Source organism: Mandrillus leucophaeus, unplaced genomic scaffold (assembly GCF_000951045.1).
Source record: "Mandrillus leucophaeus isolate KB7577 unplaced genomic scaffold, Mleu.le_1.0 Scaffold394, whole genome shotgun sequence".
Classification (NCBI taxonomy): Eukaryota; Metazoa; Chordata; class Mammalia; order Primates; family Cercopithecidae; genus Mandrillus; species Mandrillus leucophaeus.
Genome location: NW_012104187.1, coordinates 1443220 through 1452953, shown reverse-complemented (window position 1 = coordinate 1452953; position 9734 = coordinate 1443220). Strand labels below are relative to the sequence as shown.

Here is a 9734-nt window from a genome sequence, read left to right as displayed (position 1 = left end):
ACCAGCCCGGATAACATAGCAAGATCCCATGTCTACTATATGTGTGTGTGTGTGTGTGTGTGTGTGTGTGTGTGTGTATATATATATATTTTTTTTTAATTAACTGGGTGTGCTGGCACATGCCTGTAGTCCCAGCTACTCAGGACGCTGTGGTGAGAGGATCACTTGAGTCCAGTAGTTTAAGGCTACAGTGAGCTATGAGCACACCCTACATTCCAGCCTGGGAGACAGTAAGACCCCTGTCTCTAAAAAAAAAAAAAAAAAGACCCCAAAATAAAAAGCAAAACAAAGAAAAAAAAACAAATTCAATGAGTCGGGAATTAGTAGAAGCACAGCAGGGATGGCTTATCTCTCCTCCATAAAAAGACTCTACATGGCTGGTAGCTCGAGTCATCTGGAGGCTTCTCCACTCATATTTTTGACTCCTAGGCTGGGGTGACTCAAAGGTGGGGCTGAGATGAGCCTGGAGACCCAGTAGTACCTACATGTAGATCTTCCATATGGCATGAGCTTTTGTCAGCATGGTAGCTGAATTCAGGGAAGGACAATCTAGAGGGCAAACATTCAGAGAAAATAAGGATGAACTTGCAAGACTTCTTTCGACCTTAACTTAAAAGTCACGCAGCTTCACTTCCTCTACATTCTGTGCTTATCAGCAAGTCACTAAGGGCAGCCCTGATTCAAAGGAGGGGATTCAGATTCCACCTCTTGATGGCAGAGAAGCGACATAACGTTGCACAAAAGCAGGTAAGTGGGAGAGAGTGTCACAGGTGCCTCTGGAAACACAGTTTGGCACAGAGTCACAGAGATCATTAGCAGAGCAATATGTCCTGCGATGTTTTCAGCTGCAAGTAACTGAAAAGCCAACTAACAGTGGCTTCGACACTGAGGGGTTGTTATCTCATGAATTTAAGAGGTCAGAGGCAGGGCAAGTCCAGGGTTACTTTCATGGCTCAATGACATTACCAAGGACCCCTCTGCTTCTCATCTTTCTACCTTGCTACCTCAGCACATCCAGAGTATCTCAATGTTTGGTTTCACAGTGCCGCGGCAATTCCAAGCATCAGAAGGAGACATAAAATATCAAGCAAAGAAACAGAAAGGGTCTTCCATGAGACCCTTTTTTTTCTTTCCAATTTTTGTTTTAGATTCAGAGGGTACATGTACAGGTTTACTACATGGGTAAATTGCATGTCATAGAGGTTTGGTGTAAGATTATTCCATCACCCAGGTAATAAGCATAGTACTCAATAGGTAGTTTTTTGATCCTCACCCTCCTCCCAACCTCCACCCTCCACTCTCTAGTAGGCCCCCGTGTCTACTGTTCCCTTCGTGTCCATATGTTCTCAATGTTTAGCTCCCACTTACAAGTAAGAACACGCAATATTTGGTTTTCTGTTCCTGTATTAATTTGCTTAGGATAGTGGCCTCCAGCTCCCTCCATGTTACTGCAAAGGATGTGATTTTATTCTTTTTTATGGCTATGTAATATTCCATGGTGTATATGTACCACATTTTTTTTTTATCCAGTCCACCGTTGATGGGCATCTAGGTTGATTTCATGTCTTTGCTATTGTGAACAGTGCTGCAATGAACACACACATGCATGTGTCTTTATGGTAGAATGATGTATCTTTCTTTGGATATATACCCAGCAAAGGGATTGCTTGGTCAAATGGTAGTTCTGTTTCAATTTCTTTCAGAAGTCTCCAAGCTGCTTTCCACAGTGGCTGAACTAATTTACATTCCCATCAGCAGTGTATAAGCAAGTGTTCCATTGTCTCTGCAACCTCACCAGCATCTGTTATTTTTTTGACTTTTTAATAATAACTATTCTGACCAGTGGGAAGTGATATCTTCAGGAGTCCCTTTTACTTAGAAAGAACAACCTCCCCCAAAATCTCACAGCCAACTCACCTTCAGGTCTCATTGGTTAGGGACCTGACTTTGCCTATGTCTGTGCTATAGCTAAAAAGGGAGCTGGAAGAGGAAGAATCTAGCATTTTGGTTTCTATAGTTGGAAGCGCCCCTGTCAGTAAAAAGCAGTGGGGAGAATGTGCAGTGGAGAGAATGACATTTGAGCAGGCGGCAGCACTGTCTGCCACAGGTACAGGTGACCATTCATGCATTTAGCAATCAGTAGCTGGTCGTTAATTATGTACCAGTCACAGCGCTAAAGGCAGAGGCACAGCAGAGAGTAACACACAGGAGATCCTTAAGGTTGACAGTCTGGCACGGAACAAAGACACTTCACAAGCAATTACATAATTAAATACAGAATGTGTTGAGTGCTATGATAAGAAGCTTGCAAACAGTGCCCAAAAAGAAGTATGCAAAAAATTTACTTATGGAAGTATATTGAAATGCAAGGTGAGGATATAGTTACAAATGCTAAATGAAGAACAAGGTCTTTGCTGAGTCTAAAAAAACCACTAAAGGTAGGAATTTTCCCATTGTGAAGGAAAATGAAGCATGTGTCTGGCAGATAAAAATGTCCCTGTCATTAGAAAAGTTAATCCACCAACTGGAATTTACTACAGATTCTCTGAACTCTCTCTTAGGACCATCTGACCTTCGTCTATTCAGCTATGACCACACCAAATAAACTTTGGATTACTTTAATACATGCCCAGGTGTCCTGAATACCAGATTAGAATTTTCCACTTTCTAGAAAGCTTTATAATGTGAGCATAAACAGTCCTAGGCCTGATCCCTCTAAGGTGACCTGAAAATTGAGGAAACAGGCCTTCAGAGCTGGAAACACAGACTGGGAAGCCAAGGTGATCCCCACTCCTTGCACACAGCAGCTGAAGCTAGCCTTGCCCACAACCATAGCACCAAAAACAAAAACTCACCTGGTACATTCCTTTGATAACAGCTATGGCATCAGCTAACTGCTGATTGAAGGATTTTCTCATCTTATCCTCATTCTGCAAATAAAAATAAACGCAATAAGCACCATAATGTATTTCCAAATATGACCCACACCTACTAGGGAGGGACTCAGTAAAAAAACATCATCTGAATCATCACAATCTCTTGAAAACTTCAATTCATAATCATTTCTCCCACCCTGTAGCTATTATGACACATTTTATTTTTACTTATACTCAACCAAAAGCCATAGAGAGATCATATGGATAAAATATATACAGATAATTTGAACAGTTCATTTCATTTTTCACTTGAGTAAAGTCTTTTAGTGCCTTCCTAAAACTGCTTTTAAAAGTTGTAAAGTCTATTTGTGATGCCTATCTTCTTCTAGTCCTTGTACTTTTTGAATGGAATATGCTCATGAAAAGAAATCTATAGTGCTAATCTGCAAACTAGAGTTATTTTCTGATTAATCAAATAATTTGATTAGATCTGTTTAGATTAACAATAGAAGAGAGTGCATTTAAAAAAAAATACCCATGATTCTGATATCAATTCTGATCTCAGCATGGAGTATAAACAACAAATAGGCTTTATCCTTTTCTAAAAAAAATTTATTTTTAAATTTATTTTGCAGAGATGGGGTATTGCTTTGTTGCCCAGGCTGATCTCGAACTCCTGGGCTCAGACTATCCTCCCGCTTCAACCTTTCAAAGTGCTGGGATTACAGGCCTGAGCCATCACCTCCCAGCCTCAAATAGGCTTTAGAGTCAGATGGTATTGAATTTAAATATCATTGTGCCCTTTACTATCTGTCTGACCTTAAGCAAGTTACTTAACCTTGGCAAGCTGTTTCTTGATCTGTAAATCACAGACAATAGGATTTCCATTTTCACATTTTGAGAGATTTAAAGGGTAAATATATTTTAAAGGCTTAGCATGGTACTTAACATGGTGTGGTCAGCAAAAGATGGTTTTTGTTTGTTTGTTTTTATGGTACAGAAATAATAGTAATGTCCGTTTGTTTTGCTTTTTGTTTTTCTGAGATGGGGGTCTCGACTTATCACCCAGGCTAGAGTACAGCGGTGTGATCATAGCTCACTGAAGCCTTGAACTCCTGGGCTCGAGTGATTCCCCTGTCTCAGACTCCTAAGTAGCTGGGGACTACAGGTCTGCAACACCACATCTGGCTCATGCTTTTATTCTTTGAAAAGACAGGGTCTCACTATGTTGCCCAAGCTGGTCTTAAACTCCCAGCTTCAAGCCAGGCTTAGAGGCATGTGTGCTTGGCCTCTCTTGTTTTTTAACTGGTGACCTTGAACAAGTTATTAGCCTTTCTGTGCCTCAGTTTTCTCATCTGTAAAAGAGGGAAAATAATTGTGCCTACTTCGTAAGGTGAATGTGAGAATTAAATCAGTTCATATGCTAAGTACTTACACAAGTCCCTGACACATAGTGAAGCTCTATGTATTAATTACCACGTAAGATACAACTAATGCAAGTTACACTGCCCTCACAAGTTACTAAATTCTAAACTGCACTGCATACACATCTAGCACAGTATCGACTCACACCTAAAACAAAAGAAGTAAGAGAACATTTACCTGTTGATAATGCTTTTCAATTTCCAGGATCCTGTCATGTAGAATGTTGAAGAGACGCAAAGATTCCTCTTTCAGTCGGTCCTCAAACTTCAACTGAAGCAATTGTTTGAGGAACCCAAAATCCACCTGGAGGGATTTCATCATCTAAAAATGGAAAATATTATCCTTAGCAAACTAACGTAGGAACAGAAAACCAAATACTGCATGTTGTCACTTGGTAAGTGGGAGCGAAATGATGAGGACTCATGCACACAAAGAGGGAAGCAACACACACCGGGGCCTACTTAGGGCGGTGAGCGGGAGGAGGGAGAGGATCAGGGAAAATAACTCATGGGAACTAGCGTTAGTATCTGGGTAATGAAATAATCTGTACAACAAACCCCTGTGACATGAGTTTACCTGTGTAACAAACCTGCATATGTCCCCCTAAACCTAAAAGTTAAATATATATATACACACACACACATTAAATAAAAAATGGAAAAAATGTACATTATTATAGAGAGTAAAGGTCCTCTGTGTAAAGATTTCAACACATTCTCTGGTTCTGGACATATAAGCTGGGTTCCTGGTCAGAGGTCTGTCCTGATTTTTAAGATGATTGTATGCATTGTGGAATTCCAGTAATTCCATCCTAGGTGACCAGGCTTTCAAACTGACAATTAATTTGCCAAACTAAGATACGCTGATGGACTAAAAGACGAGAGTTTCCTAGCAGTTTCTTCCCACACAGAAGAAAATATCTGTGTTTATATTGGCCTTCTGTCATACCTCAAAAGGTATAGTTCTCAAGATGTGGATTTCAGATCAGAAAAGAGAGGCAAGAATCATCATTTGCTGAGAATCTACTAGCACAAGCATTTAAATATGTAACCAGCATGTTGACTAAGAACCATTTGTAATAATTAAAACACAGTGTATTTTTATCTACCCCCATCTATTTAAAATGTATTCACTAGGGCTCCCACCTGTAATCCCAACACTTTGGGAGGGTTAGGTGGGTGAATCAGGTGAGCCCAGGAGTTTGAAACCAGCCTGGACAATATAGTGAGACTCTATCTCTTCAAAAACTTAAAAGAAGAAAAAAAGAGAGATCTAAAAAAAAATGTATTCTCTATGTAATCTTCCCCTGCTCTGAATGGAAATGACAAAATCCCATGACTTTTCTATTCATTCTTGGGAACATAGTCCTACTATCGCTACAAATACAGCCTCAGAGTAGCATTTAGAATATAACTACCAGGTGAGGTGGCTCATGCCTGTAATCCCAACACTTTGGGAGGCTGAGGTGGGCAGATCACCTGAAGTCAGGAGTTTGAGACCAACCTGGCTGACATGGTGAAACCCTGTCTCTACTAAAAATACAAAAAATTAGCCAAGTGTGGCAGCGCGCCCCTGTAATCCCAGCCACTTGGGAACTTGAACCCGGGAGATGGAGGTTGCAGTGAGCCAAGATCGCACCACTGCACTACAGCCTGGGAAGCAGAGCAAGACTCCGTCTAAATACACACACACACACACACACACACACACGTGTATATATGTATATATAATATATACATTACATATATATGAGTTAAAATGCTTCCAACTTCATTCATAAGGTTTTTCCCTTTGTTGAGAGTAATGAAAAAGAGTGATTCACCTTTGAGCTCTCTCTGCTCACCCCCTTACCAGCACCCAAGTGGTTGTATCTCCACAAGGAACAAGGCAGCAGGGATAGAGGGGCAAGGATGTTCCTACCTGGTGGGGTGGCTTCACCATGGTGCTACAGGGCAGAAGAACTAACTTCTCTTCTTCCCTTGGGCACTGATGTAGCTTCTCTAGAGATTCTGATTACCGGGACCCTCTCTTTTGTAGATGTATCTTGACCTAAGCAGATGCTTCTCTACTCTGAGTGGTCACTTGCTACTTCTTCCTTAGGTTCTATGAATCTGGAGTTCACCTCTTTCTTCTCCCTGCTGTTAGGGGTCCTTTGTTCTTCCAGATCACTCTACTGGACAGGACCCAAAATGACCCCACACTGGTTTCACCTCTCTCTCTCTCAGGGCCACATATGGTTTACGGGAAACAATTACACATCCTTTACCCCAATAACTCTGGAAGTGCAGACTGATCCCAATCAAGTCATTCTATCTTCTCATCACAGCCCCCTTTTGCTTCCTCAAGCATGAGTCAAGCACCAGTCCTTTGTGTCTTCTAAGGACAGCAAATACATTCAAGCTCCATTGAAGCCTGCCTTCCTAGCTTTGAGTTGAGGAGGATTGCTTCTGCTGCCCTTCTCCCATAAGAACCATGGCAATAGTTCTTTCTAGAGTCAGCTTCAGCAGTTTTTTCTCTTCAGTCCCTGACCTTATTTATTGTCCTTGATCTGATTCAAAAGCTGAGAGACATTCATCTAATGTGAAACATGCCCCTTGCAAAACCTGCAAATGGTTTCTAACTCATAGTTAGTTTGGAACTTGATGCCTGGTGTACTGGTATCCTGGGAAGACTTTCATTTTGGTATCCTCATACTGTATAGGAGGTTTTATTTTACAGGTGAGAATATCAAGACTTTGAGAGGTCAAGTGACAGCGTTTGGGTGGGGTCCCAGATGAAAAAAAAATCAGAAAGACAAACTCTAAAATCACAGTAAAAGCTTTGAACAAGCCAGGCATGATGGCTTATGTCTGTAATCCCAGCACTTTGGGAGGCCAAGGAGGAAGGACCACTTGAGGCCAGCAGTTAAGACCCGCCTAACAATATAGTAAGACCTCATCTCTACAAAAAAGTTTAAAAATTAGTCAGGCATGGTGGTGTGTAGCCTGTAGTCTCAGCTACTTGGGAGGCTGAGATGAGAGGATCACTTGAGCCTAGGAGTTTGGGGCTGCTGTGAGCTATGATTGTGTTACTGCACTCCACCCTGGGCAAGAGAGGGAGACCCTGTCTCATAAACAAAAAAACAAAAAACAAAAATGAAACCCACCTCTGAACAAACCTCTGGCTTATCCCTGAGAGATACATACATGGGGCAGACTGCAAATAGCCCAGCTGGAGATAATAGAACAAAACCAAGATTTGGCCTGAAAAAAATAAAAAAATAAAAAAAGACATAATTTTCTGTTTTAATCCAAACAGGTTAATTGTGTGGGGGAAAAAACAAAAAACAAACAAACAAAAAAAACCACCACCACCAACAAAAAACCCTCAGCATTCTTTAGGGGAATGTATCAGAACCCAGAAGACAACATCCACACAGTCTACAATATAATCCAAATTACTTGGATTGTATACAAAAACAGGAAAATGTGATTCAGTCTCAAGAAAAAAGGTGATTGAAACCAATTCCAATATTACCAAAATGTCAGAATTGCCAAAGATGTTAAAGCAGTTATTATAACTATACATGAAGAAGTAAAGAAAAATATGCTGTAATAAATGAAAAAAGGAAATACCACCAAACAGAAAATTTTGAAAAAGAAAAAAAATTCCTGAGTTGAAAAATATAACATCCAAAATTAAAACTTCACTGAAAGTACTTAATAGAAGAACAAGGATGGCAGAAAAAAACTGTGAACTTGAAGATGTATCAAATAAAAAACATAAAGCCGAAAGATTTTTAAAATTTTACAAAATGGACAGAGTTTAGGGACTCATGAGTTAATAACGAGAAGTCTAACATACAAGTAATTGGAATTGCAGAAGGAGAGGATAGAAAAAGTGGGGTACAACAAATATTTGAAGATATATTTAGTGGCTCCAAATCTCCCAAATTTGGTGAAACATGCAGATTATAGATGCTTAATTTATTTATCCAAGCAGGATAAATACATCGAAACCACACTTAGGTACATAATAATCAAGCTGTTGAAAACCAAAGATTAGAAGAAAATGTTGAAAGCAGACAGAAAAGAAACAGCTACATACAGGGGAATAACATCTGGAATGACTAATAATGGTTATTTTCTTAGACATTATTAAAGCCTGCAGAGCACTTGTAAAGTGAGAAAACAAAACAAAACACAACTTGTCAACCCGGAATTCTATATTCAATGTAAAAACATTTTAAATAAAGAAAACAGAATTCATTGCCAAAATACCTACAGTAGGGAATAGCTAAATAAAGTTTTTTGGGCTAAAGAGAAATAATTCGGGCTGGAAAGCTAGATCTTCAGGAAAGAATCAAGAGCAAAGGAAGATAAACATCTAGGTACATATAAAATACTAGCTTTCCTCTTATTAGCTTAAAATTTATAGCACTGTTATGAGTTTATAGTGTATGTATAATAGATGCAATACATATGATACTCAGCATAAAAGATGGGAGGGTGGTAAACAGTTAGAAGGTTATTGCGTTTTACATGAAGTTGTGCAATATTAATGCTAAGTACACTATAATCCTTGCTGAACAAAGGATCAAAAGATCTTTAGAAATAATGAAAATTAAATGCAGAAAGAAGTACTGAGATATGGGAAAGAATGATGAGCAAATAAATTGGTAAATGTGAGTAAATCTAAACAAGCATTAATTGTATAAAACAATATGAAGAGTTAACTGCAAAAATATTAGGAGAAAACAACTGAAATACTTGATAATAATAATATAAAAGACAGAAGGACACGATTAGAGATAAAGGTTCTACATTTCTTGTACTGTATGGTAGAAATTACAAATTCTAGTCAACTGTTGAATGTTCAAATTTGAGATTAATCATTAAAAGTATAAAGATAAAATAGTTAATTACTAGTAGAGAAGAGAATAGAAACTAAAGAAAAGTTAATACAATCACTGGAGAGTAGGGAAGGAGAAAAAAGAGGTATTGAAAAAATAAGATAAAGAGAAATTTAAAAAGAAGTTGGCAGAAAAATAATTTATCAGTAGTCAAAATTAATACTAATAGAATAAATTAGCTATTAAAAGAGATTATTAGATTGGATTTTTCAAAACCATATACAATTTATAAGAGATAATCTAAGATACAACACAGAAATAATGTCAGTGTAGAAAAGAGAAAGATTTGCCAGGTAAATACTAGCCTAGAGAATGTTGATACAGATAAATTAACATTGAACAAAAAGGACAATATGGCAAAAGTCTTCATATAGAAAAAATATATGAATCCAATAATTAATACAGATTTTTAAAAAAATTTCCTGGCCAGGCACGTTGGCTCACAACTGTAATCCCAGCACTCTAGGAGGCTAAGGTGGGCAGATCACGAGGTCAGGAGTTTGAGACCAGCCTGGCCAACATGGTGAAACCCCATCTCTACT

General features: G+C 38.8%; 1 protein-coding gene across 1 annotated transcript in view; it reads right to left on the bottom strand.

The window, feature by feature from the left end:
• LOC105547675 (uncharacterized protein C10orf67-like) overlaps window positions 1–9734 on the bottom strand; it is a 76727-nt gene that overhangs the window by 42755 nt on the left and 24238 nt on the right. The window contains 2 exon segments of the mRNA XM_011991335.1: window positions 2856–2930; window positions 4479–4622. Coding sequence (XP_011846725.1) covers window positions 2856–2930; window positions 4479–4622 — 219 coding nt within the window.